Genomic DNA, 27,698 nt, shown 5'->3' with positions numbered 1-27,698 from the left:
TCAGATTTTTGTATCAAACCTTGTTGTCCAGGATTGTTGGAAACAAGTGAAGTGTTGAAGAGGATTGTTCTTCATACACTTGATTACCTATAGGTTAGATAGTAAGCATCACCATTGGTGTGAGTAGGCTGTACAATAATTCTAACTATAGTGAAATCTCTTTCGAGTCGAAAGGGGAGTGGAGTACCTTCAGAGTGTGAAGGGAACCACTATAATTTCCGATGTCCTTTTACTTTCCGCAATTTATTTTTCAGCACTTAAACGAAAAATAACCAAGAACCGGAAACAAGATCGAAGAAATTTTTTACCACCTAATTCACCCCCCCCCCCCCCTCTTAGGCGCATTTACAACTTACATTTGGCATCAGAGCAAGTTATAGGTAACTTGGTCCTAAAGATTCAGATGGCTTCCGCAAACAATGATCGTGTATTTAAAGATGGTGGTAGTAGTAACAAGCCTCCTTTGTTTTCCGGTCAATATTTCGACTTTTGGAAAATCCGTATGAAGGCACATTTGGAAGCACAAGGAAGTGACATATAGGAGGCGGTTCAAAATGGTCTTTTAATTCCTACAACGGTTGTCAACGGTGCTAGTTCAACAAAGCCACAAGGATCATGGGATGATGATGATAAGAAAAGGGTTCTCTATGATAAAAAGGCGATTAATATTTTACAAAGTGCACTTGGAATGGATGAATTCTTCCGCGTCTCAACATGTACAACGGAAAAGTAAATATGGGATACTCTTGTAGAAACTCACGAAGGAACGGCCGAAGTCAAGAGATCTAGATTGAACATGTTAAGTCAAGAGTACGAGTTATTTCGAATGCAACCGGGAGAATTAATCCTCGACTTGCAAAAAATATTCGCGCATTTGACAAATCACTTGAAAGCACTTGGTAAGACACTAACTAATTATGAACTTAATCTTAAAGTGCTTAGGTCTTTAACAAGAGAATGGCAACCCAAAGTGACGGCGATTTCCAAAAAGAAAAGCTTATCAACAATGACATCCGCTACTTTATTCGGAAAGCTTTAAGAATATGAGACGGAACTTGGACTATTGGAGAAACATGAGGTCCAAGAGAAGAAATCCAAGAGCATTGCCTTAAAAGTTGATTCCAAAGTTGTGAAGAAAGAAGACAATCCCGAAGAGGACGAAAACTTTATGCTTCTTGTAAAAAGACTAGGAAAATATTTTGGTGCAAAAAATAATATTGGAAACTCTAGTTACACAAGAAGAAAGAAGTTCTCAAAGAACAAAGAAAGAGAAGCATCAACATCCAATGAAGACATTACATGCTATGAATGTGGAAAACAAGACCACATCATACCGGAATTTCCCAAACTCGCAAAGAATCGTGACAACAAAGGAAAGAAGGATTACAATAAGAAGGCCTACATTGCTTGGGATGACAATGAAATAAGTTCTTCATCGGATTCCGATAGTGATCAAAGCGCAAATCTAGCACTGATGGCATCACATAATTCTGACGATGAAGGCGATGAGGTTAGTAGTAACTTTTCAATTTTTGATAATGATGTTCAAGGAGCAATTGATGAACTTTTAAGTGAATGCAAAATTCTATACAAAACCATTTCATCTCAAAAGAATCAAATATCAACTTTGGAAGAAAATATTGAGAAAATGAAAAATAATCTCAAAGATGAAACGGAAGAATTAATTAAGAATTTTGCATGCACTAAATGTGAGTCACTTGCTTTTCAAATAGTTCAATTGAAGAGAGTTATTGAAATATATGAAAAAGGTCAAATCGGATTGGAACATGTTCTTAGTAGTCAAAGATACTCAAATGATAAAAGTGGTTTAGGTTATTCAAATTTTGCTAAACAAACTTCTAACAAGACCATTTTTGTAAAAGCTAAAGAACAAATTCCTTTAGATAAAAGTAACAAGCATAAAGTGGTTCATCAATATAATAATAGGAAAAGGAACAAATCTTATTATAAAAAGAAATCTTATCCCCCTAGATATAAAAGCAACTTTGAGCCTACATGTTTCTATTGTGGTATTAAAGGTCATACTCCTAATGCATGTTATGTTAGAAACTTTAGTGTTGCTCAAGGCCATTATGTATGGGTTAAGAAAGGAACTAACTTTGAAGGACCCAAAGCAATTTGGGTACCTAATAAAACTTAACTCTTTTTTTTGTAGGTATGCTTTAAGACCTCCTCAAATCAATGGTATCTTGATAGTGGGTGTTCAAGGCACATGACGGGTGACTTAAACAAATTTTTACATCTAACGCTTAAGGCCAAAGGATATGTTACTTATGGTGACAACAACAAAGGAAGAATCCTTGGCGTAGGCATCATTGGTTCACAGCCTTCAACAACTATAGAAGATTTCCTATTTGTAGAAGGTCTAAAGCATAGTCTCCTTAGCATTAGCCAACTGTGTGACCGAGGTTTCAAAGTCAACTTCACTAAAGATGAATGTTTGATTGAAAATGAAGTTACTCATGAAGTTATGCTAAAAGGTAAAAGAGTTAATAATATATTTCAAATCTCTTTAGATAACTTGTCTTTGAATGTTAGGTGTCTCTTGGCAAACAACAATGAATTATGGTTATGGCACAAGAAGTTTGCTTATATTCATATGGAGCACTTGAATAAATTGATCAAGCATGACTTAGTCATTGGATTGCCGAAGATCAAATTCATCAAAGATGGGTTGTGTGGTGCTTGTCAAAAAGGAAAGCAAACTAAGTCAACTTTCATTTCCAAGAATGTGGTGTCCACAACTAGGCCACTACAATTGTTGCACATGGATCTCTTTGGTCCATCGAGAACAAAAAGCTTCGGAGGTAACGTTTATGCATTAGTTATTGTTGATGATTTCTCTAGATATACTTGGACATTGTTTTTAGTGCAGAAAAGTGATGCCTTCAAAGCATTCAAGAAGTATGCCAAGCAAATTCAAAATGAGAAGTCTCTTTCAATTATCTCCATTAGAAGCGATCATGGTGGAGAATTCTAAAATGCCTCATTCGAAGAATTTTGTGAAGAACATGGAATCTCACACAACTTCTCCGCACCAAGAACTCCACAACAAAATGGTGTCGTAGAAAGGAAGGCTATGTCATTAATAGAACTTGCAAGGACAATGCTAGGTGATTCAAATCTTCCTAAGTATTTTTGGGCGAATGCGGTAAGCACGACATGTTTTGTAAGTAACCGTGTTAATATTCGGCCTATTCTCAAGAAAACCCCTTATGAACTTTTCAAAGGGAGAAAACCAAATATTTCTTTCTTTCATATTTTCGGGTGTAAGTGCTTTGTCCTCAACAACGACAAAGACAACCTTGGTTATCATTTTTGTGAATGAATGCTTATTATGTTTGTGAATGTATGACTGTTTTTTATCAAGTCTTTTCCCAACCTTTTTGCTAATGACAAAGGGGGAGAAGAATTGCTTGTTGTTTTTGTTTCTCTAACATTTTGTAGGAAAGATACACATTTCCAAAGCTTTGCTCATATTCCAAAAGAAAGGGGGAACACTTGCATAGGGGGAGATATCCTTGGATTAGAGAAACAAGTTTAGAATCAACTTTCAAGTAGTGAGTTGTCATCATCAAAAAGGGGGAGATTGTGAAGTCATGGCTTCTTGATGATTTTGATGATTACAACATCTCTCAACAATTCTTATATGAAAAGATCAAAAAGCTGTCAAAGACTTGAAGTGAATTGAAGTGGAGTAAAGATTCAAGTGAAGTATATCATTTCAAAGGATCAAGTATCATCATTGGTATATCTAAAACTTTCACTAATATGATATACAAGTGTTCAAATATTTATTCCATGATATCTTGGTTCATATAAAAAATTAGGATGTATTGCATTTCATTTTTTTCACATTCTGCCAAATTCTATTTTTCAAAACTGGGCTTCAGTAACCGGTTACCCCCCGAGCAGTAACCGGTTACCACTGTTGTTTTTCAAATATTTTTTGGACGTTGGAAGCAAGTAACCGGTTACCCACCGAGCAGTAACCGGTTACCACTGACGAATTTTGACAGATTGGTGCATTTCTTCATTCAAATGTTTTCTTTGCATTCCTTTGAATCATGGCATCCTTTCATTCATCATACTCTTTCAAAAAGGTGTTTGTAGCAATATATAAACATCATTACTCATTTTTTTTATGACCACCTCCTTTCTTGCAAACACTTTCAATTAATCATTCTTATAAAAACTCAGATTTTTATCAAGTGTCCAAAAACTTTCTTAAAAAAGTATTTTTTGCATTAAACCTTCATATACCTTGCTAAGAATACATATCATTTGGTTTGAACACTTGTATACTACATTGAGTGATTGATATCCAAAGGGAAAGATTAATCCAAGTGATTAATATATTCAAGATTCATCATCAACTTTTTAATTAAGTTCAGATTTTTGTATCATACCTTGTTGTCCAGGATTGTTGGAAACAAGTGAAGTGTTGAAGAGGATTGTTCTTCATACACTTGATTACCTATAGGTTAGATAGTAAGCATCACCATTGGTGTGAGTAGGCTGTACAATAATTCTAACTATAGTGAAATCTCTTTCGAGTCGAAAGGGGAGTGGAGCACCTTCGGAGTGTGAAAGGAACCACTATAATTTCCGGTGTCCTTTTACTTTCCGCAATTTATTTTTCAGCACTTAAACGAAAAATAACCAAGAACCGGAAACAAGATCGAAGAAATTTTTTACCACCTAATTCACCTGCCCTCTTAGGCGCATTTACAACTTACATATCTGACGCTGACCACAAGCATGTCCAAAAGAATCACTCACATAATCTGCCATTAAAGTTCATCTGAAAAACTCTGAAGACTCTGAATCTGAATACATCTGAAGATCCTTACATCAGAAGACACTCTGTCTGAAGATCAGTCAAACTGACTCTGAAGACCAATCAACAAACAAACTATCTGAAGAATACAAGTGCTACCTAAAGGCTCTGAACTCCGTTCACTCTGATTCACGCACAACAAACTATCTGACCAATAAAAATCAAAAACTTAATGAAGAAGAAATCTAAGTATTGTATGGATCTATATATGGATAGTATTGACTACACTCCAGGACTGCTATGGAAAGAACAAGAAACTTAATATCATTAAGTCCCATAATTGGTAAGATATCAGCATCAATGCTCTCTCAAACAGTATCATCTCCAAGCACTATATATATAGCTCATTTTCATCATACGAAAAGAAGAAGCTTTCACTCAAGAATTTTGCACATACATTTTGAAATCATACACTAAATTCTTGTCATTTTATAATTCATTTATCATACACGAGTTGCTGCTCATAGTGTGATCATTGATCATTCGTTATTAATCATGTTCATCTTGCTTATCTAGAAGCATCAAACACATTATTGTAATTCTCAATAATTGTTGTAATTCCTCAAGTGACATGTGAAGTCTGTAGACTTGAGAGGGCTAAGAGATTGTTAAACTCTTAGACGTTTATTGTAATCTTTCTAAATTATTGGATTAAGTCCTTATTGAAGGAGAAATCACCTTGGAAGGATGGACTGGAGTAACTTTGAATTTCTAGCGAACCAGAATAAACTTCCGTGTTATTTGTTTTTATCTTGGTGTGTGTAGCGTTGCTAAAAGTTTTTATTGTCAGTGAAAATAATTCAAACCCCCCTTTCTTGTTTTTCTCTACCTTCAACAACTTCCAACTGATGTTCAGCGATATGTTTCTTCTATTTTTGTTTTATCTAAGTTAGATAAATGTAGTTCTAGTATTTTTTGGCATTCTAGACTTTGTCATGCCAATTTAAATTATGTTAGAAATATGTAATATTTCTATATCCAATAATGATCATTCTAGTTTTTCCAAGTCATTTAGTCTTAGTAAAGCTTATATACTTCATGCACCTATGTCTACAACAATGTACCATAATGATTTTGATGTTATTTTTACTAACTTGTGGGGTATTCTCCCCTTTCCTTAATGTTGATCCTTAATAATGGTCAAGAAATGTGTTGGTTAAAAAAAGTCCGAAGTAATTAATGTTATGAAATTGTTTCACATGTTTGTCTAAACCCAATTCAAGACTAATATTAAGGAAGTTTAATTTGATTATGTTGGTAAATTCAAGCCATTTATCAAGTATCTAAAAGAGCTAGTCATAAATGATACACATGAGTAGAATCATGAAGTGATGAAATCCAAGATTCACCTCTTTCTTGCTTGAGTCGAATCACAAGTTGTTCTTGACTTGAGCCACATTGTTCATTACTCGAATCATAACTTTTTCCTTTACTCGAATCATGGGTTAAATAATGGAAAAATATCCTCACATGTTACAGATCTTAATTCAAATTACTTTCCACTTGACTCAAATCATACATGTACTTATAACTCGAATCAAACATCATTTTTACTCTTTTTTTTGCATACTCTCTGTCGTACCCCAAATTTTGACCATGATTTCTTTTCATTTTTTGCTAACTTAGGATTCATATTACTAACCTGTCCAGAGCCCACATAAGTTATCTGGTTAATCCCAATGACCTAAAAGAGTCAAAGGGGGATTATTTTGACTTTTGAGAGTCTCTGATCTCATCATGGTTAACTTCTATTTTATGACATTTTAGGATTTAACCTAACATAACAATTTGTATTATTTCTTTAGAACCTTTAGTTATTAGTTATTAGAAGTTTAATTAGTAAGTAATAATGATATTTTTAAGTAATTAGGAGATTATAGTTTAGGAGTCTTCATTAATGGTAGATTAATATTATTAATTTATATTGTTAAATTAATTAGATATTGATTAATTCATATTAAATTAATACTGATTATTAATTTATATTATTAAGATAATTAGATTAAATTAATTAAATTAATTAGATTAAGGTTTTATTAGTCAGAATTTATTGGTGATATTGATTATTTAACCATAATGATGTTTTTTGGTTATTATTTAAGGCGACTTGAGATGTTGACCGGATTATGACTATCCAGGCCCATCACCCAACTAGGTCAAACGCATGACCCAGGTCCATCACCGAATTGGGTCAAGCTCATGACCTAAGTCCATCTCTGATTCCCCAAATCTTCGAAAACCCTAAACTTGCGCAAATAATGGAATCAAAAAGATCAAAACTTGCAATTTTCAAAATTCAATCAAAACCTTCCAAATTCATTCATAAGATTCATTACATAATACAAATTACAAGGAAATTCGAATCACATACAATCAGATCTCAAAACCCTAAAATTTTCTAAACCTAATCAAATTAAATTACAATCATTCAGATTCAAAATTTTCCTAAAACAATCAATATAACTTAATTCTAAACTTAATCCTAACTCTATAAATACCTAAATTAAAAATAGAATTAAGGACGAAAAAATTAGAACCCTAATCTCACTATTGCTTTTGCAACTCCCAAAACCCTCAATCTAAAGCTCCGATTTGAAGTGGTTAGGGTTTTACACTGAACCCCTAACACACTTGAGCTGAAAGCCTCCATCACAGGTCAAAAAATCAGAAAAGCGTTAAAGAAAAAAGGAAAAACATTACCTTTGTATTTACCGGAGAATATCTCATCTTTGAAGGTTGGTCACACACGCCTTTTGTTTGTCTTTGATTGTATGCTTGATGTTGATGTTTGATTTGTCTAATTCTGTTTAAGGATCTATGAGTTGTTTGTGTTTGATTTGTGTTTAGGATAAATTGTTTCTGTTTTAGGAAGGGTCAATTGTTGGTTTATGGTTTGATTTAAATAAGATTAGGGGTTTCTGGGTGGTCTTTGCGTTACGGTTCATTGCGATTAGGGTTAGGGTTACCCTAGGGTTCATCACTTCTGGGTTTCTAGTTTGCTAGGGTTTGTAAGGGTCATAAAGGTTTGATGATCTGGTTAGGGTTCATAAGGAACCCAAGTCTAGGGTTCATTTTAGGGTTAGGGTTCTTAGGATGGTTTATGGATAAGATTGAAGATCCAAGGAGTTAAGATTGAATGTTTTAAGTTCCCGGATGAGTTTCAACTGGGAACTAGAAAAGGACGGTGGTTTGAGGTGGTGGTGATCATAAAGAAGGATGGTTGGAGTTCATGAGGTCAGAGAGAGTGAGACTAAGAGAGAGAGAGAGAGAGAGGGAGCAAAAAGAAAGAAAGAAAAGTATGAAATGAAGGGCTTATGAGGCCATCAGGCTTATATATACCCCCTTGGGACACAAACATGTCACGCTGAAGTGACACTCCTTCAACCAACCAATTGGCTAACTCAACCTATCCATTATGAACACACGTACACCATGAGTTTATGTTGACTGTGCATCCTAAGCATACATTCCACATACCTTGACCAATAATTCAAAACAAAGGCTACAATCTCATCCTATTAGATCCATCAGATCTGGATCAAGAGGTCTAGAGAGAGTCGACAGCTGACAATCTACATCTATGGACTCCTCTATCCATTGGGCCTCAGACTCAATTGGGCTTTCTGCCCTTACTATTAGCACACCCTAGCTAAAAGCTCTTTACTAGTGTAGTTCAATTCATACCCTCTGCGTTATTTATTTATTTGTTTATTTAATTTCTTTATTTTGGTTTCTTAATGAAAATTATTATTAGGTTAATTAATATAGGATTAATATTAGTATTTGATTTAATTAAGTTGATTTAAAAAATTAAAAATTAATTAGAGCTTCTTATCTTAGTATAATAAAAAAAATGAGAAATAGGAAAGAATATATAATCTAATTAAGGTTCTTTGTTAGATTAATTTTTATGGTTAATATTAGGATTAGTTTTTGGATAGTAATTAGGGTTAATTAACTAGTTAAAACATTTAGGGTTAAATAAACAAAAAATATTTAAAATAAAAAATTGTTTGATTTTCTATTTTTTACTAAATAATTACACATACATGTATTATTTTTCTAAGTTAAACTAATTATAACATTTTTGCAACAAATCAACTTAAAACCACTATCAACCCATTCAAACATCAAGCCATATGCCCTTATGCATTGAGGCATTTTCAAATCAAACGTTTCTCCATCCTCGATGCGTTGAGAAGTTTCATAATCTAAAAAATCAAACAAACAAGCTTTTTCTAGACGAACTACGGTGCTCTAATCCTTCAATGAACTTGAGGGTACGTAGGCATAGAGTTATAACACTCTAGCGAGTATAATAACAATTTTTTTTCTTTGTCCTTCTTTTTAATCAAACATTTTCCCTTAATAGTAACATATTACCTCGTAAATAAATAAATAAAGCAAGAATAAAAAACATAAGCAAACGTGCCTTAGGAAAACATAGTTATCCTAGAACTAGAGAAGGATCTCATTGAGTACAATGGAGGTGATGGGCGTCTAACACTTTCACATTAACTTTAGATTTTATCATTATTTCTCTGTCGCTTAGGACGAATAAAGGATGATGACGACTCTGTGATATTTCCAGCCGCGACATTCTCAAACACCTATATAAATGGTTTCCTCTCTCCCTCACCATAAAAGATTGAATGATTATTGTGATGATAATCATAACTTTGAAAGTGTTTTTTAAAACTTGGAAATCCACTTTCAAAAGGAACAAAAATAGGCTTGATCCAACGTTAAACGTTTTTTTTCCAAATCAAATTCAATAAAATGCAACTCGAGTGCTTGATCCAACGTCAAGTATCTCTTTCTCATACATCAATTTTTTTTCATAATCTATACTAAATGTTATTCATACTAATCAACAACACAAATAATACAAAAGCTACAATATGTTATTCTCCACTGATAGTTTTAACCACTCACTATTCATCTCCGCTGCTACTCACTACATATAAGTGATAGATAAAACTAGAGAAAAAAACTCAAAAGTTGAACACAACATCAAAAGTTTAGTTGGCTTTGCAAGAACAATACATTTTATCATCAATCAGCCAAAAATGTAATAAAACAAGAGAGATAATAAAAACTAAATGTAAAATCTCAAAAACCACAGTTAAACAATTAATCACAAACAAGTATCCAAAGCAACCCATAACTCGCAGGGGAAAATAAATTTTCTTCTTTTCTAACAATTTTCCAACTCCCAAGACTAAATACAATTTCCCATTTAGAAAAGGGGTTTAGCTTTTTTAAATGAATTCAATTTAGCAGAGGGTTTCATAATGAACTCACAACTCATGGTCTACTAGCATCATATTTCATTTCAACCATTAGTGTGAAGGATTAGCATTATATATACAGAAAGGGGTACAAATTAAATATTACTTAGATAAAGAAAGACAAATAGGTTGAACTAAGAAGTGACGAGACCGGCTTGAGAGAGACCAAGAGTGACCGACATGAGGGAATATGGCGTGAGAGAGACCAATAATGAGTGACCAATGTGAGCTTCGATAACCCTCGTTTGAGAGTGATAGTCGTGTTCTCCGTTAACCTTTGTTCTCGAGTAGCCAATCGGTAAGGACAAATCGTACACGATGATGAAGCTTACATGAGAGATCTATTTGGTAAGAAGAAATCTTACACACAAGAGAGAATGATGTGTGCAATGAGAAGAAAGGGTTATGGTTCAGATTGATTTGCTTGAAGAAAGAAAGGGTTAGGGTTTGTTAAGGATTGTTCTGACTGTTTAGCTTGTAGGAGAAAGATCATGAGATTTTATTCTGAAGAAGAAGAGTCATGCAAATTATTTAGGTTGGAGGGAAGATTTTATTTTTAGCGCTCAACTTTTGGAAAAGGGGCGGTGAAATTTTGTATTAGCGCTCAAGAGATTTCAGTAAGGGAACGACTGAAATAAGAATAAAAATGACATATGTTCGATTCCACCAACATAAAATTTTTCATATAATAAATATTTTATTAAATATTTTAAAAACCATATTAGAACGGTTTCAACCCATTGCTAGTAAAGACCGTTCTCTTTGTGACCTACTAGATCAGTTTTTAATACTTGCATACAATTTGTAAGGAATATATATCCTATCACTACGAAATTTAAAATTGGTTGCCTATTACTCTCTATGAGAACGACATTTTTACTACCCTAAATATAGGCGTTGCCATAGGATAAAAATGTTGTAGTAAGTCTTTCTATAAGGCTTTGATGTGAGGGACATTGAGGATACCATTCTTACTTGTGCACGAAGGGCATTATAGAACAGGAGGCAGCGTAGGATGTAACACCCCGATAATAATATGATAATTATTTAAATTAAGTTAATAATATATTTATTAATTTAATTAGATAATTGGATTATTATTATTATTATTTTTGGAATTATTGAATTATTATTATTATTGGAATAATAATATAAATTGGAAAATATATATAAGTTGGAAATAAGGAAAAGAGCCCATTTTGGTAAAGAAAAGTTTTCACGTGAAACAGAGAAGCGGCTGAGAAGAGGAAAAGGGCAAAGAGGCAGAGCAAGAGGAAGAAGGTTGAAGAAGGAAGGGCTTCAAGCTAAAAGATTCGCCGGATTAACTCAGGTAAGGGGGGTTTATCGTCGTTTAATGGGTATTATGGGTTAGCATGAAATGGGTAGTGATAAACCGTTGAATTGACCCTAATTGGAATGAGGAGTGCTGAAAAATTATGATGAATAAACTGTGATTAGGCTGTAATTGAATCCGTGTTTGGGTTGGTTGTGATTTTCCGAAAACGTAGCTTTTTACGGAATTGAAATCGGAGGTCCGGAAGTCCTCCAACGGCGGAAAATGCGGAGAATTCTGCATTCTGCTTTGTGTTAGCGCAGGAACAGCTTCTGTCTTGCGTTAACCGGTTAACCCAGGGTGTTAACCGGTTAACACTGTGTTGTATTGTGTAAAATTGCTGTTTTGTCTGCATTAACCGGTTAACCCAGGGTGTTAACCGGTTAACACTGTTGTGATTGCTGAGATATGGCTGTTTGTGCTGCGTTAACCGGTTAACCCAGGGCGTTAACCGGTTAACACTGTTAAGTTTTGGGCAGGAAGCGTGTTTGTGCTGCGTTAACCGGTTAACCCAGGGCGTTAACCGGTTAACACTGCTGCAGAGTGGGAAATTGGTGTTTTAAATGTTGTGTGCTTAGTTGATGGTTGGCCTATGTTGGCATATGATGTAATAGGGATTAATTCCCGCTGTTTTGAGCAGTGTAGGTATTAGTAGAGTGTGCTAATACTGTGATTAATTATTTGACATGATATGATGTTTTGATGCATGTGTTGATGATGTGTGATGGTATGCATAATGTTGTGAATGTATATATTATGCATGTGTTTGTGAATGGACTGTTTTATGGCTTAGAGTGTGAGCATAGGTCCATTGTGGATTATTGTGCTTGATGTTGCATTGCTAGGTGATTAGCATGCATAATGTGGCCTTATGGTGGTAGCTAATTCCCATGGTGAGGAATTAGTGATGTTAGTCATTTTGGACTGTTGTTGATGTTTGCATGCTAGGTGAATTAGCGTGCATAGCATGGCCCTTGGGGTGGTAGCTAATTCCCATGGTGAGGAATTAGTGATGTGAGTCACTAGGTCTCAAATGAGTGGGACTAGTGAGCTTGGTAGCCGTACCTGGATTTGGTCGGTGAGGTTGAACTATATGTTCACGAATAGTCGGTACCGCATGCATGGAGTCTCATTGCATAATATATGTATGGCGTATAATATGAATGGATGTATTCCAATATTATACGTGTGTTTGTGTTGATATTGAGTATGAGTATGAGTTGTATTGGTATTGAGTATGATGTTTGAGTTGATGTGCCGTTACTGAATATGTGATATGATTAGGGTGATTAATGTGTTATTTACTTAGCATTACATGATAATTTATAATGCTTATTATATCGATTGAGGAACTCACCCTTACAACTATGTTTCAGGTAACGAGCAGTGATTGAGTAGAAGCTAGTGCTTGGAGTCTAGTGTAGTCTCCTTAGTGGGTCATGCTCTGATAGATGTAACATCGGGATGGGATGTTTTGAATGTTTTATTGATTGGTTGTGAACCATTTTACATGTAATATGTTACATGTTTTGATTGATCGATTTGATCTCTATCCGCTGCGTATTGTGCAATACTTTATGTTTTGAGTTAAATAATGAGCATGACTAAATATTATGACGAATGGTGTGAAGTGATTGTGTGACACCCTTAATTGCATGATTACTCTGATTGATATGTTGTTATTTTAATTAAATATTTGGGGTATTTTAGAAGGGTGTTACATAGGAACATGAGGAGTCTGACACACACGGTAGTGTAGTATTTATATTATGTACTAGTTGTATTAGGGATTATAGATATTATTATCTTTTGTTACTTTATTACTGTGATGTGACTATATTATTGATTGGTCTTATTCATATATGACATTTTCATCATGTGCATTAAGTGTATGGTTTAATTTACAAAAGTTTATTATGATAGTATAGTTTTAAAATAAAAAGTATTGATGTATTTCATAAAAATAAAATATTTAAATTTGCTATCAGAGGTGTTGAGAATGTAATTCATGGTGTCGAAGCATGTTGCTGCCGAAACACCTAAGTGTCAAAGTGTAGAAGTGTTGAAGAATTAGCCTAAATATGATTTTTTACTTAGGCCCAATTTTATAGTGTTAGCAGAATTAGGTATTTTAGGCTTTGCTTGAGGAGCAAGCAAACCCAACTCTATAAATAGGGAGTAACCTCTATCATCGTAATATAACACATACTTGTCGTTGCAACGGAACAAAATCTCAGTTTGAGAGCAGAGAGTTACTCTGCAAAAATTCTTTTTCTTCTTCCTTATTTGAAAACCATAATCTTTCTTTCTTCCCCAATTCAATTTTGTGTCTTTTTATTACCATTGTGCACTGAAATATTGCAACCAAGGTTGGTTGATTCGCTCGAACGAAGAGTAAAGAACAAGAGAAGTAATCAATCAGAAAGGTCGGTTCTTATTCATCAAGATTCAATTCGCAATTCTCCATAGGTTTTGGTGAATTTCTTGAAGGGAAATTGGTGGATTTCCAACATCTGGTATCTAGAGTCCGGCTAGGCAATTTGTGGGAAGCAAAATATGATGGTAATGAATCATCTGAACATACATTTTCTGCAAAGTCTCCCAATTCTGAAGAATTCAAATTATGAGAATTAGTGCAAGAAGGTAAAGATTATCTTTTTCTATCAAGAACTTTGGGATCTTATGAAAGAGGGAGTGGCACTGCTTGCAGCAAACACGACGAATAAAGAAAAGGCTGCACACAAAGAATTGAAGAAGAAATATTATAAAGCTGTCTTTATAATCCATCAATGTGATAATGTAGAAAATTTCAAAAATGTTAGTGATGTTGAATCAGCGAAAGAAGCGTGGGAAATTCTGGAAAAATCTTTTGGAGGCGCATAAAAGGTGAAAGAAGTGAGGTTATAAACTCACAAAAGAATGCATGAATTGCTTCATATGGAAGACAATGCAAGCATAACTGATTTTTTCACTAGGGTTACAAAACTGGTGAATCAAATCAACATATGTGGATAAGTGTTGACATCAAGATCAATTGTTTCAAAGATCTTGAGGTCATTGGCTCCAAAGTTCGACCATGTGATAGTAGCCATGGAAGAGTCGAACGATTTGTCAACATTGACAAAGGAAGAGCTTCAAGGGACGCTTGTATATCATGAACAAAGAATGAATGAAAGACCTGCAGGAAAGTCGAAGAGTGATATGGATTTACATGCACAATCAACAAGAGAAAAGAAAGGCAAATGGGAGTTGTTTGACAATAAAGGTAGAGTAGGCTGCAACAGTTTGATTAGTTGAAATCAAACTAAAAAACAAAAGAATCAAGATAATGATGCAAAGTTTACAGAGCATGAAGAAGAAGAGATGTTGCAGATGGTCACAACAAGAGATGAAGAAAGATTCCAAGACCAATGGTACTTGGACTTAGGATGCTCATCACACATGACTGGTAGAAAAGATTGGTTTGTCAACATGAAACCCTCAATGAAGAACATGGTAAAATTTGCAAATGACAATACTCTAGCAACAAAAGGTATTGGTGATGTTCAGATTATGAGGAAAGGTGGCAAGAGCTATGTAATTTCCAATGTATTGTATAAACCAAACATGAAAAGTAATTTGCTCAGCATATGGTAGTTGGTCGAAAAGAACTACAAAGTCTCGATCTAAGACAAGATGATGAGAGTTCTCGACTCAGGTGGAATGTTAATCTTGAAGGCACATATGTCTTTGAATAGAACCTTTAGGATTGAACTTAATGTGATGGAGCACAAGTGCCTTGCAACTGTAGCTAGCAGGGATGAATGGATATGACACTATAGACTTGGTCATCTCAACTTCAAATACATAAGAGATCTTAAGAGAAGAAATATGGTTTCAGTGTTATAAAAAATTGACATTCCAAATGAAGTATGTGAGGAAGCGTGTAGGCAAAGCAACACAAGAACAACTTCAGCAAGGATGCAGGAATCAAGTCGAAGGTAATCCTCGAAGGCATATACTCTAATATGTGTAGTCCTATCCAGGTGGATTTGATTGGAAGTAACAGATACTTTTTCATATTCATATATGATTTCAGTCAAAAACCATGGACTTACCTGATCAAGAAGAAAAGTGAAGTCATTGAGGTATTTGCCAAGTTTAAATCTATGATCGAAAGACAAAGTGGTCAAAAGCTCAAGATTCTGAGGACTGATGGCGGTGAGAATATGTGTCGATAGATTTTGACATGTTATGTGAGAAAGAAGGGATTGTGAATGAGGTGTTGCCACCCTACACTCCACAGCAGAATGGAACTGCAGAAAATAAGAATAGAACCATCATAAATATGGTGATAAGTATGTTGAAAGGAAAGCATCTACCCAAAGAATTATGGGGAGAAGTTGTGTCAAGTACAACATATATTTTGAATAGATGTCAGACGAAGAAGCTAGATGGAACACGCCAGAATAATGTTGGTCTGGTGTCAAGCCTAGATTGAGTCATCTGAAAGTATTTGGATCTACAACACATAAACATGTTCCAGATCAGTTGAGAAGAAAACTTGATGACAAGTCGAGTCAGATGATCCTAATAGGATATCATTCTACTGGAGGTTACAAGTTGTTCGACCCAGTGAACAAGCAAGTAGTGATCAGCAGGGACGTGATCATATATGAGCTTAAGGAATGAGATTGGACTGAAAATGTCAAGAAAGATTCAATGAGAATATTATGTGAATATCCAGCAAGTGAGGTCGAAAGAGAAGTTCGACAATAAGAAGACAATGGTCAAGCAAGCATAAGCAGACCTCAAAGGACAAGATATATGCTTTCAAGGTTGGAAGAATGTGTGGTTACATCAGATGATGTGGTCAATGATAAAGGTGAGCTAGTATATTATGTTTTTTTATGCAGATGTCGAACCATCCAATGCAGCTGAAGCATTGAAGGATTCAAAGTGGGTGAAAGAAATGAATGAGGAACTGGAGTTTATCGAAGTCAACAACACTTGGTCACTTGTCGAATTACCTCAAGGAAATCAATGTGAAGTGGGTATACAAGGTAAAGTTGAATCCCAAAGGTGAAGTAACTCAACACAAGGCAAGGCTTGTGGCAAAAGGATTTCTTCAAAAGGAAGGAATCGACTTCGATGAATTTTTTGAACCTGTTGCTAGAATCGAAACAATCAGGTTGGTTATTGGTCTAGAAAACATGAACAACTGGCACATATGTCAGATGAATGTGAAATGTGCATTCCTGAATGACCCTTTAGATGAATATGTTTATGTTGCACAACCAACTGGGTTCGTGAAACATGGCGAAGGAAGCAAGGTATACAGGATGCATAAAGCCCTGTATGGACTTAAGAAAGCTCAAAGAGATTGGAATAAGAAGAGGGACAATTTCCTAAGGGAGAAGGAATTTGCGAAGTGCACAACTGAGTATGGAGTATATGTAAGAAGAAGCAACAATGAGTTGCTTATACTATGTCTCTATGTCGATGACATGTTGATAACAGGAAGTTGCAAGAAGAAGATCAAAGATTTTAAACATAACCTAAGTGAGGAGTTTGAAATGTAAGACTTGGGAAATCTATCATATTTCCTTGGCATTGAATTCTACAAGAGTAGTAGAGGCTTGATGATGCACCAAAGAAGATATGTAGGCGAAATACTCAAGAGATTTGAGATGCAAGATTGCAACCCAACTTCGACTCCAACTGAGCTTAAATTTTAACTATTGAAAGACACATATGAAGATGACATCGATCCATCACAATATAGAAGACTCATTGGACCACTTTGATACCTTTGTCACACAAGACCTGATCTAGCATACAGTGTATGTATGGTGAGTAGATTCACGCATAAGCCCAAGGTATCACACTCAGCAACGACGGAAAGAATATTAACGTATCTGAAAGTAACTCCGGACTATGGCATTTTGTTTCCTGCAGTTGATGAAGGAAAAGAATGCAAGCTAGTGGAATACACCAACTCAAGTTGGTGTAGTGATTCTGAGGATAGAAAATTCACAGTTGGCTATGTGTTTATGTTAGGTGGTGCACTAGTTGCTTGAAGTTCAAGAAAGGAACCAGTAGTGACAATATCATCATGTGAAGTAGAGTACATAGTTGCTTCTCTCTGTGCATGTCAAGCAACACAGAAGGTGAATTTGGTCGAAGAGATTACATGGAAGAATCATGGAACGAATACCATGAAGATCGAATGCATGTCTGCTATAAATCTGGCGAAGAATCCGATAACGCATGGACGAAGTAAGCACATCGAAATGAGGTTCTATTATCTTCGAGAGTAAGTAGGGGAAGCGAAGCTGAACTTGGAATACTACAGAACTGAGAATCAGATTGCAGACATCGTGACGAAAGGAGTGTAGGTCGAAGTATTAAAAAAGTTAAGATCTATGATGAATGTAGATTGCTTAGACACAATGAATTATGTGGTGTGTTGAGAATGTAATTCATGGTGTCGAAGAATGTTGCTGTCGAAACACCTAATTGTAGAAGTATGGAAGTGTTGAAGAGTTAGCCTTAACATGGATTTTTACTTAGGCACAATTTTGTAGTGTTAGCATAATTAGGTATTTTGGGCTTTGCTTGAGAAACAAGCAAACTCAACTCTATAATAGGGAGTAACATTTATCATTGTAATATAACACATACTTGCAGTTGCAAAGGAATGCAATCTCAATTTGAGAGCAGAGAGTTATTCTGCAGAAATTCTTCTTCTTCTTCCTTATTCGAAAATCCTAATCTTTCTTTCTTCCCTAATTCAATTTTGTTTCTTTTCATTACCGTTGTGCATCAAAATGTTGCAATCAAGGTTGGTTGATTCACTCGATTGAAGAGTGAAGAAAAAAAGGAGTAATCAATCAAAAAGATTTATTCATGTTCATCAAGATTCGATTCAGAATTCTCCAAATGTTTTGGTGAATTTCTTGAAGGGAAATTGATGAATTTCCATCAAAGAAAAAATACGTAAGTGCATCTTTGCAACCTGATATGAAAATGCATTTTCTTATATTTTAAGGAAAAATGAGTGTGTCATTGTTAGGAATGCATGAATGTGCATAAGATAATACGAAAGTATATCTCCAAATCAATAGTATATCTCGAAATCAATTTAAGCCAAAAGAAAAGGGGGTTGGTTCATTGATACATGTATTTGATATGTAATATTAGTCCGAAAATACATTTCTAAATTTTAAATGACATTTTCGAATTTGTTTAGGGTAAGTAATCCCCTTAAATTTATACAAAGTGGGTAAGGCTATACTCAACTCTAGCTTACATTTTTAATGAGTGATGATTAATTATGGTATAATATCGAACAGATCATTAAATTATTTTTGTTTTATTAACTTATTAATCTACTTGAGTAATAAATCGAATTCCAAATAAAAATAGTTTAATGTGACTGTTGTTTGATGTAACGATTACAAATATAAAATAGATTTTTATGAAATTTAAAATAAATTCGAGTATATCTTTTCCCCTTTTTGAATGTTGGTTACAATCTCAAGGAATGCATGCAAAAACCAAAATCTATGGGCTGGTTTGTTGACAGAATATTTTTATTCGAGTAAGTGTGGTGTGAGGTGGCATTTAATTGTTTATTGGACATAACAAACGGTTGTAACCAAATCCATTTTATTCATTAGAACAAGATGAAAAGAGAGAAAACAAGTACACAGACAAGTTTCAGAATCTCAACAAACAAGGATTTGAAACGAAACAAGAACAAAATAGGTTAAGTAGTAGTAGTAGGTTTGTGAATGAGAAAAGCCATGGATTGCATGTGACGTTTGTTGTCAAATGCTAAGCATCTTATATATGCATTTGGAAATGTCTTTTTGCATTCATGAATCTCATTAATCACTTGTGAAGAATCCACACAACCAAACATTGGTAGCTTCCATAATGTCCAATATCTTCCATCATAGTATCCTGGCATCTGGCTATTTGCTCTATGAATACTCCCACCCTTCCATTTTCAAACAATACAATTTTCATGTTACTAATAATATTATAACTCATTTAACTCAACTAACAGATATCGATTAGTAAATTACACTCATTTAACTCAACTAACAGATATCAGATGATCAGCAGATTACACTCAATTAACTCAACTAACAGATATCAGATGAAGTATATGTGTATTGAATTGAACTAACCTCGTCAAATTCAAGGCAAGGGGTCCATCCTTTTTTGAGCATGTAGTCAATCTCTTTAGCAATGGATTCATCAGAAAGTGGTGGTAGATAGGAAAGTGTTTCAAATTTCTTATTATTGATGGGATTCCATGTCTGTTTCAAGTTACATACAAAATTATGTTACAAATCAAAAGCATATTAGAGAAGTGAAAAAAAAACATTGCTTGAGATTACTTAACCTTCATGGAGTGGATTCTAGAACCATTGGAAACGGTTTTCTTTTTCCAATCAATGGAATAAGTGTTGGGCCAAAGATTTGATGAGTTGGATTTCAAGGCCATGAAGGTAGGCCCAGAAACTGAAGTTGTAAATGTTCCAGCAGACATTTGAATGATCTTTGAAGGAAGCAGAGAGTAGTTAAGATGAAATGAAGAAAGGAATAGAGTTAGGTGGTTATGTTATGAGTGTGATGTGTTAAGTAATATAAGAAGATAGTGGGCACAAGAAAATGGACATTAATCAATTGTAAAAAAGAGTACAATAATTACCTTGATAGATTATTTTAATAATGTGGTCCATGTAACTAATACCATGTACAATATCTCTAGTCTCCCGTTTGAAAGGTAGTTTAAAAAGCAAAAGTAACATAAAAAAAATATAAGTGTGGTTTTGGATAATTTGGAAAATACATAATAAAATATTTTTTTAGACGTGAAAGCTCTTTCAACATTGAATACGTGGAAGTGAGTTCAAGTTCATTCTTTTTATTTTGGATTTTTTTTATGCATTGGAAGTGAGAACTGCTAAAGCATTTAGGAGTGTGCATGTGGTTGTGTTTGCTTTCCTCTAGCATGCTCTCTCCGAATGTCATTTTGGCGAAGAGTTTAGGTTTTCTTTTGGATAGACGATCTAGTCGATTTGTGTTATATTAGTTGTAATTTGAATTTTCTGTTTTATTCTTCTTCCTTAACTTTAGTAAAGATCTTTTTCTTATGTATTTTTGGTGTTCTTTTTCTTTTATGGAGGTTCTTATAGATTTTTATTTTCTAATATATAATTTATATTTTGTTATTAAAAAAAATTAAAATATTTTTTATGATTTTATGTTAAAGTGTATTTAATATTCTCAAGAGTATTTGAATAAGATGATAAAAGATTTTTTTCAATTTAATCAGAAATCTTATATTCGAACTCAATATTGAACATGCAATAGTGTTATTTTTTTTTTGAAAAAAAGTTTTACCACGTATCGTGGTCCTCTCCGACTCAAGAGACTAATCAGTTACTCGGAGAAGACATCTTTAGTATTATTAATTAATAGTATTCGTAAACCATTGGAGTAAAGGTCCCCGCCAATTCATGGTGCTGTGCCACGAAGTTGAAGAAAGCCTTAGTTTAAATAAAATACACAAAAGATTCCGCCCAATGTTTTTCTTTTTGGCCTTTCTGATGCATGGAAGACACTGGGTGATCCAAGTCACTAAAACACTTGTAGGCTTCTCTTGAGTATCAACAAACTATAATTATGGACAGTTCTATCAATTTCTAAAGAAACTCCAATCAATTAATTATGTGGCAAGGTTCTATCTTCCACTACGTTGGGACTCTTAATTCCACCAAACTTTAGTCAATAGATTTGTGTGCTAGAACTAGTTTGAAAAGTGACTACATTTGGTTTGAGACTTTTGAGTTTAACCTTTATCATTTTAAAAGGATGTTAGATTCTTTCAATCTAGTGCCTAAATCCAAAATATTGAAACCTAGATTCTCTATATCTGCAGTAAGATTCTGCCGAAATCCAAAAGAAGGAACCTAGATTCTCTCTATAACTACAGTATAGCGGATTAAATTTAGAGGGTTTAAATCAAACAGTACATACATGCATTCGCAGCACCATACTGAATTTCTGGATGATCTAATTTCCAGAAGATTACAGAGCATTCTGAGTAGTAGCCGTACCAAAATAAAAAGTTTATAGTAAAACCATTTCTCATCAACGTACAACTGAAAATCTATATTTTGGAATTCTAAAGTTATGGATAAATCCGTTGATATTGAAACAACATTATTGTCTACTTTAACCAAAACTACATGCTATTCATTTTAGCATAAACCCTTCAATGTTATTCACTGATAATTTATCAGTTTGAAATAGTAATGATTGTATAATTTAAGTAAATCTAAAATTCTTAAAACATCAATATGAATGATAATGTTGAAATAAATATATTGGATGACTCTAAATGAAGAATGTCATCAATCTAAATAATTATTTCATCACAACCCAGGAGAGCTTCAAATCTGGTCAATGCCAAAGCTTCATGCAGAACCCTGCAGGTACTGATGATCTTTTGTTTGATATGCATTCTGAGAAGGTGTCCACAAGTTGCTCTGCAAGAGAAGCTGGATCTTCAAGAAATGTATCTACATATATTCTCACAATCCTTATTTCTTCAGGGGTTGCTCTTAAGCTGTACCAAGTCAGAAATTTCTGCCTGAAGTTCTTTTCAATGTGTCCTTCACACTCTAACCATCTAATCACCTTCACATAATACTCAAAATCCCGATCTGGAAAACCATTAGCCTCACAACCCTCGTTTTTCCTTTCACCACTTTTCTTCTTGGGTTTGCTTCCATCTCGAGGGCCACCCTTTTTCCCAAATCCTTTTTCTAGATCTTTGCCACTGAATTTGGATCTACCTTTTTTCCCCAGACCATCTTTAAGTATTTCCAACCTGCTGGGAGTATTAGGCAAGCTCCCTTCTGTGCAACCTACTAACGGCACACATTCCCTTCCCGTTGGGACTGAACCATCATCAGTGCTCATGTCCTCAGTTACTTGTTCCTCTTGGGAATGCTTGTTTTCAAGCTTTAGTACATCAGAACTAGGTATTGTGCTTGTCATTCCCAAAGCAGCTTGCTTGTCGGACAAGGAATCTGTATCGGTGGGAAGTCCCACTCCACCCAAGTTGGAACAATTAATAACATCATTTGATAGATTTCCAGAAGCGAGCTGGTCACTATCCTTGTGATAAGAAGGATAATTATCTGATCGATTATCAGTCTGGTCGCTATGATTAGTTTCATCTTCCACAGATGATGGATTGGAAAGGCTGCTACAGTTGGTTACTGGGCTCTGACTTCTTTCCGTTGCTGAGCAATTTGGGACTTCATCCTCACCATGCTCTGTTGAGACTTGAACTTCGCACATAACTGACTTGCTCAAATCATTGGAAACAAATTTCAAACTGTATTCTGTAGCTGGAAGTAGATCCCTGATGCCAAGCTTTCTATTTGGTTGGAGAGTTGTGCAAGTCGGGTCCAATGGATAGTTCAAATCATCAGCTTTACGATGCCACACGGCATAACCAGCATTATTTTCTCCCAAAGAATCTTCCAAACATAAAAGAACAGTGAGGGATGTTGTAGTGACATCTTCAAACTTCACCATATTTGGAGCTAGTAAACTTGCATCTGAAAATTAAAACAAAGCCTGGTCAGTTACCTTATGTGAGAGTGTAAACACAAATAAGTTTGTTAGCACTGTCACACGTTGTTAAGAGTTTTTATTTTTGCATGTCTACCAAATACCAGAAGTTACATTGAATTACTCAATTACTTATCCATAAACATTCTCAAATATAAAACCTATTCATTGAATTACTCAAAATTACTTATGCATAAACAATCTTAAATGTAAAACCTATTAATTCAAAATTAATTTCTCCTTATTACAATTATTCTATACCGTTGTATCAATTACCATAAATGGCAGAAGTAGAATAGTTGGTTCCAAATATCTAATTTTAAATCAGTGAAAAAGGCCAGATCTTTTTAAAAAAAGTTTGATCACCTTGAATAGTTGGATTGGGTGATGGAGGCAAGATCCTTCTAGAAAGCATTGAATCAAGTGATTCAAGAGCCACACCACAGAGTTTCTGAACCTCAGGTCCTGAAGAAAGCCTGTTCACAATCCCCCTACCAATCTTAAATGGCGAGCCAGTCAGTGGACCCACTTCAGGTTCAAGTTTCTTCACTGCTTCATCAACAATTTTATAAAGTTCTAGATACATTTCTGTCCCTTGTAAAAGTTTTTGGCTTAAGGAGACACGATAACAGAGTATGTCCACGCGTCTAGCATCCTTTGCTACCATCAGTTGTTTTCTCCAGCATCTAATACATTTAAAAATTAGATGAGATTGTAGGTAACCAACACATTTTCCAAAAATCATCTTAAAAAGACTATAGCTCATCACACATATTGAAATGAAGCAACAGTTTTACGTTCTTTTGATTAACAGAAAAGCAATTCAAAAGAACATTCTCCACTGTGCTTAGTAGATTTCACTAATCACTATAGCAAAGCAATTTAAAAGAACATTCAACAATTTGCAAATCTTTCTCTTTCACAATACTGATCATACCTAATATTAATCTTGAAACGGCAGTCTTGTTCATGTTTAAAGAAAATTATGAATGGAGAAGTGCTATGATTATATTTCCTACTATATAGAGCCTGAAGGCCCAAAAGGAAAGGGGAAAATGATTAAAAACGGAAAGATAGATTTCCAATTGGTCACAAGATATTTAAATAAACTTTAAGCATGAAAAAAATGGTTAGATTCTGTGAATTTATTTCTTCACTCATTGTCTATTCTGAAAGTCTTTTAATAAATGACTCGGTTGACTAAATTTATTTCTTTAGCATGAAGAAAATTCTAGGACTCCAATGATTTATTTCTGTATATAATGTCTATTTTGTATCTTGTAAACAACAAAATTCTAAATATAATCATTTTTAATCCAAGTAATATCAATAATAACTTGAATGTACATAAAGCTTCAAGTGTATGAAACAATTTAAGACCAAGAAAGAGAAAAACAGGGAAAACGAATTAAAAAAAAGCTTTTAAATGGATAAGCTATTTCATCTAAGGAAATGAAAATCGTCAGTATAGAATTTACCCGAGTAAGTCATTTACTTTCCCACAAGAGACACAGTAGAAGTCTCCATCAAGTTTGGTGCGTTCGCCACCTTTGCCAATTCCAGAACCATCATGTTTTAAAGCACACTCAAGGTGACATGACAAGCCACAAGAAACACCAGGAAATGGAGCTTCAGAGCTGCATATTAGCCATAGGCTAGGGTCTTTGTTGTCATCATATTGATGACAAATACAACATGAACATCTTTTACAAAATGCATCTCCTTGATTTAGGGTAGCCTTGCATGCTGAGTTTTTGCAGTAGGTTGTATTATTACTCACATCACCATTATTGGCTGTAACATTGTTTGCAGGAACAGGCAATCGAGATGGATTCTCAATTTTTCTCTGCCTTTTAGCAGGTTTCTGACCAGTTGCAGGAAAAGAATGTGGTTCAGAGTCTGTGGCAATATCACGGCCGCCTGATTTCTTTTCAGAAACAATTTTCAGAAGATTTTCGATAATCTTCAACTTTGTGAGCCCAGTATACTTCCTTTCTTTTCCCATCTCAGCACACAGGATTTGCAAAATCTCTTGACGGCTCCATGACTGCAGCATCTCGGATGCACCGTCATTAGATATTTCATATACAAGCGCTCTTTTTTCCTCCATACTCAATTTACTACATTTAGAAGGATCAAGAGCAATACCTAGGATCAAGGAAAAAGATATTAGTACATTATTATATACATGAGAGCATTCCAACTTCAAAACATCCAAGCTGTGAAGGAAACAAGACTTTTTCAACAAAGACTTCTTCTGCAACTTGTATTTTGATAAACATGTCAATATCAAGAAATTGAAAAGTTCGTGCACCTATAAGCATAAATAGTGGACTTTATACAAGAAACTATTATGAATTTATCTTTCTACATGCATGCACGTTTGACAAGTTAATGGCCCAATTCTTTTATGGTCCAAAATATTGACTACATAAAATACAGAAGGACATCCCAACCACTTGAAGCATAATGGTATATTAAATATAGGAGAGCTAAGTGTAATGAAGACTAATCAAGTCAGAAAATTAGGCAGTTTGGCTGAACTTCCTTTGACTTTTATAGGCACCTTCATATACCAACTAATTTAGTTGCTGGCACATCGCATATCAAAATTATATGCTTACTTACTTCCATAAAAAGTATTATATGCTTATTTCAATCAAAACTCCTTCCTCCTTCAAAAGGCATCAATAAAACTGAAACACAAACTATATGGCCCCCAAATGCAGCTCATACTAACAGCTAGACAATCAAAGGCAATAGCACAGATTTAAACCAAAAGCCAGAATCACAAAGTATAAATAAAATTAAATAAATAAACTTTAATCAAATCAAATAAAAAAGAGAAAGACATCTTTGATGAAAGTTTATTATTTTTTCTAAAAGGATAAAACCAATGCCAATCAGTACCCAACACTCAGAAACACTTGGAGAACTAGGTTTTAAACCGTTGCCATGTTGTGATCCTTGATATTGCAGAAAATTTTAAGTTTTAAATCGTTGTCGTGTTATGGTCCCCGATATTGCGGAAAGTTGCGGTTAAATACAATTGATTCAACCACAACTAACGCAATTGCGGATGTGTAATCATAAAAAAAATCTTGATGCGTCAGGTCTAAGAAAAGCTTGAGGAAAAGACCACAGCAAATAAATCAATCCAAAAAAAAATCAGATAAGTCACAAATCACAATGCTAAAATATCATATCATAGAGATATTAATCAACAGGTAAATCATTCAATAAATTAAGCAGTACAACATTTAATAACGTGAGATTATATAAATCATGAAGCAGCCTCAGAGAATTCAATCATCTCAATTTCAACAGAACAAGGAAGTGACATATAATCCATGAAAATTAATAGAGATTAAGTGCAAACACAGTTCAGTATCAAGGTAAAATTTCCAAAATCACATTAAACCACCACCGTACTTTCATTAAAAGCTCAGCTTCTGCAAAACTAAACTGACTCAACGTGATTTTGGCAAATCAACAGTGAAATCAGCTTTTCTACAAAATCGAGTCGCTTCAGTGCGATTTCCACAAATCTAACGTAATATAAAACATAATAACCAATGATCAATGCTAAAACAGATAAGTCACAATGCTAAAATTAAATCACACAGATTAATCAACAGATAGATCGTTAAATCACGTAAAATAATAATAACGCATAACACAGTCACAGATAACGAATCTTACACCGAATCAAATCATCTCAATTTCAACGGAACAATACACATACAATTCATAACAAATTACACAAAATAACAAAGTGATGAATGGAAACGATACCTTCAAACGATGAATTCGTAGCCATAACGATGATAAATCAGTCACCGATCACATCACATTATGAAGAAAAGCGAAGAAAATTCACCGAACCTAAAGAAACGATAAATCAATCGACGTCATGAGTCAGCGTATATGGAAAAATAGAGAGTTTGAGAAAGATTGAAATGACAAATACCGAGAAAAAGATGCTTTGAATTGTTGAAGAAAAAAACGAATCCGTTAACCGAAAATTGGTGACGCGCGCACACACTCTCTCGGAAAGAGGGAGATTCGAGGAGAAGGTTGTTGTGTACTTCTAGAGAGAGAAAGCGTCGTAGTTGGAGTGAGAGAGAGTGTGTGTGAGAGAGTGAGAAAGAGAAAGAGAGAGGGAGAGAGTTTTAATAAATAATATAAATAAATAAAAAATAAATAATTTATGTACCACATTAATAGTATAGAAATATTTTACTTTTTTTTTGTTATATAAAGTAATAAACTCTTGACCAAAAAAATAAAATATGATAAACTGATATAATAATGGTATTATTGCGATGACTGGTAATATTTTTTACAAGAGAATATATAAATATTACCTTTTTTTTGGGTTAGAAATTGGAGAAATAGTATGATATGTTAATTTACTAAAGTAGCCCTTGGTTCTTATCGTTATCTATTAGCCGTCCACATAACACTAAATCTTATCACGTCCATTCAATAACCTGCGCCATAATTAAATCAACATTACATCATGAAAAATCTGAATTTGTTTTGGTGATGTAGCTTCATTGCATGATAA

At 34.3% G+C, this 27,698-nt stretch overlaps 2 protein-coding genes across 2 annotated transcripts; both read right to left on the bottom strand.

Moving 5' to 3' along the window:
- Positions 1 to 19,118: 19,118 nt before the first annotated feature.
- Positions 19,119 to 20,153, bottom strand: LOC127135031 (ribulose bisphosphate carboxylase small subunit, chloroplastic 3). The gene is made up of 3 exons (XM_051061847.1): positions 19,881 to 20,153; positions 19,663 to 19,794; positions 19,119 to 19,469 (listed from the first exon to the last, which is right to left on the bottom strand). The coding sequence occupies exons 1-3, from the start codon at positions 20,025 to 20,027 to the stop codon at positions 19,236 to 19,238; spliced, it is 513 nt and encodes a 170-aa protein (XP_050917804.1). The 5' UTR covers positions 20,028 to 20,153; the 3' UTR covers positions 19,119 to 19,235.
- Positions 20,154 to 21,674: 1,521 nt separating this feature from the next.
- Positions 21,675 to 27,291, bottom strand: LOC127135030 (VIN3-like protein 2). The gene is made up of 5 exons (XM_051061846.1): positions 27,099 to 27,291; positions 26,924 to 27,013; positions 24,607 to 25,276; positions 23,495 to 23,814; positions 21,675 to 23,115 (listed from the first exon to the last, which is right to left on the bottom strand). The coding sequence occupies exons 2-5, from the start codon at positions 26,946 to 26,948 to the stop codon at positions 21,947 to 21,949; spliced, it is 2,184 nt and encodes a 727-aa protein (XP_050917803.1). The 5' UTR covers positions 26,949 to 27,013; positions 27,099 to 27,291; the 3' UTR covers positions 21,675 to 21,946.
- Between the last annotated feature and the right edge of the window lie 407 nt (positions 27,292 to 27,698).

This window comes from Lathyrus oleraceus, chromosome 4, assembly GCF_024323335.1.
Source record: "Lathyrus oleraceus cultivar Zhongwan6 chromosome 4, CAAS_Psat_ZW6_1.0, whole genome shotgun sequence".
Lineage (NCBI taxonomy): Eukaryota > Viridiplantae > Streptophyta > Magnoliopsida > Fabales > Fabaceae > Lathyrus > Lathyrus oleraceus.
Note: the sequence above shows the minus strand (reverse complement) of the source record. Positions and strands in the feature narration are given on the sequence as shown.

What these genes read in the sequence shown, in the direction of transcription:
- LOC127135030 (XM_051061846.1), bottom strand. Translation starts at nt 26,948, where the DNA reads ATGGCTACGAATTCATCGTTTGAAG. An exon ending in TACGAATTCATCGTTTGAAG is followed by an intron (nt 25,277 to 26,923) that starts GTATCGTTTCCA and finishes CCTTGATCCTAG; the next exon opens with GTATTGCTCTTGATCCTTCT. An exon ending in AAAGTAAATGACTTACTCGG is followed by an intron (nt 23,815 to 24,606) that starts GTAAATTCTATA and finishes TAAATGTATTAG; the next exon opens with ATGCTGGAGAAAACAACTGA.
- LOC127135031 (XM_051061847.1), bottom strand. Translation starts at nt 20,027, where the DNA reads ATGTCTGCTGGAACATTTACAACTTCAGTTTCTGGGCCTACCTTCATG. An exon ending in CTAGAATCCACTCCATGAAG is followed by an intron (nt 19,795 to 19,880) that starts GTTAAGTAATCT and finishes AACTTGAAACAG; the next exon opens with ACATGGAATCCCATCAATAA. An exon ending in CTTGCCTTGAATTTGACGAG is followed by an intron (nt 19,470 to 19,662) that starts GTTAGTTCAATT and finishes TGAAAATGGAAG; the next exon opens with GGTGGGAGTATTCATAGAGC.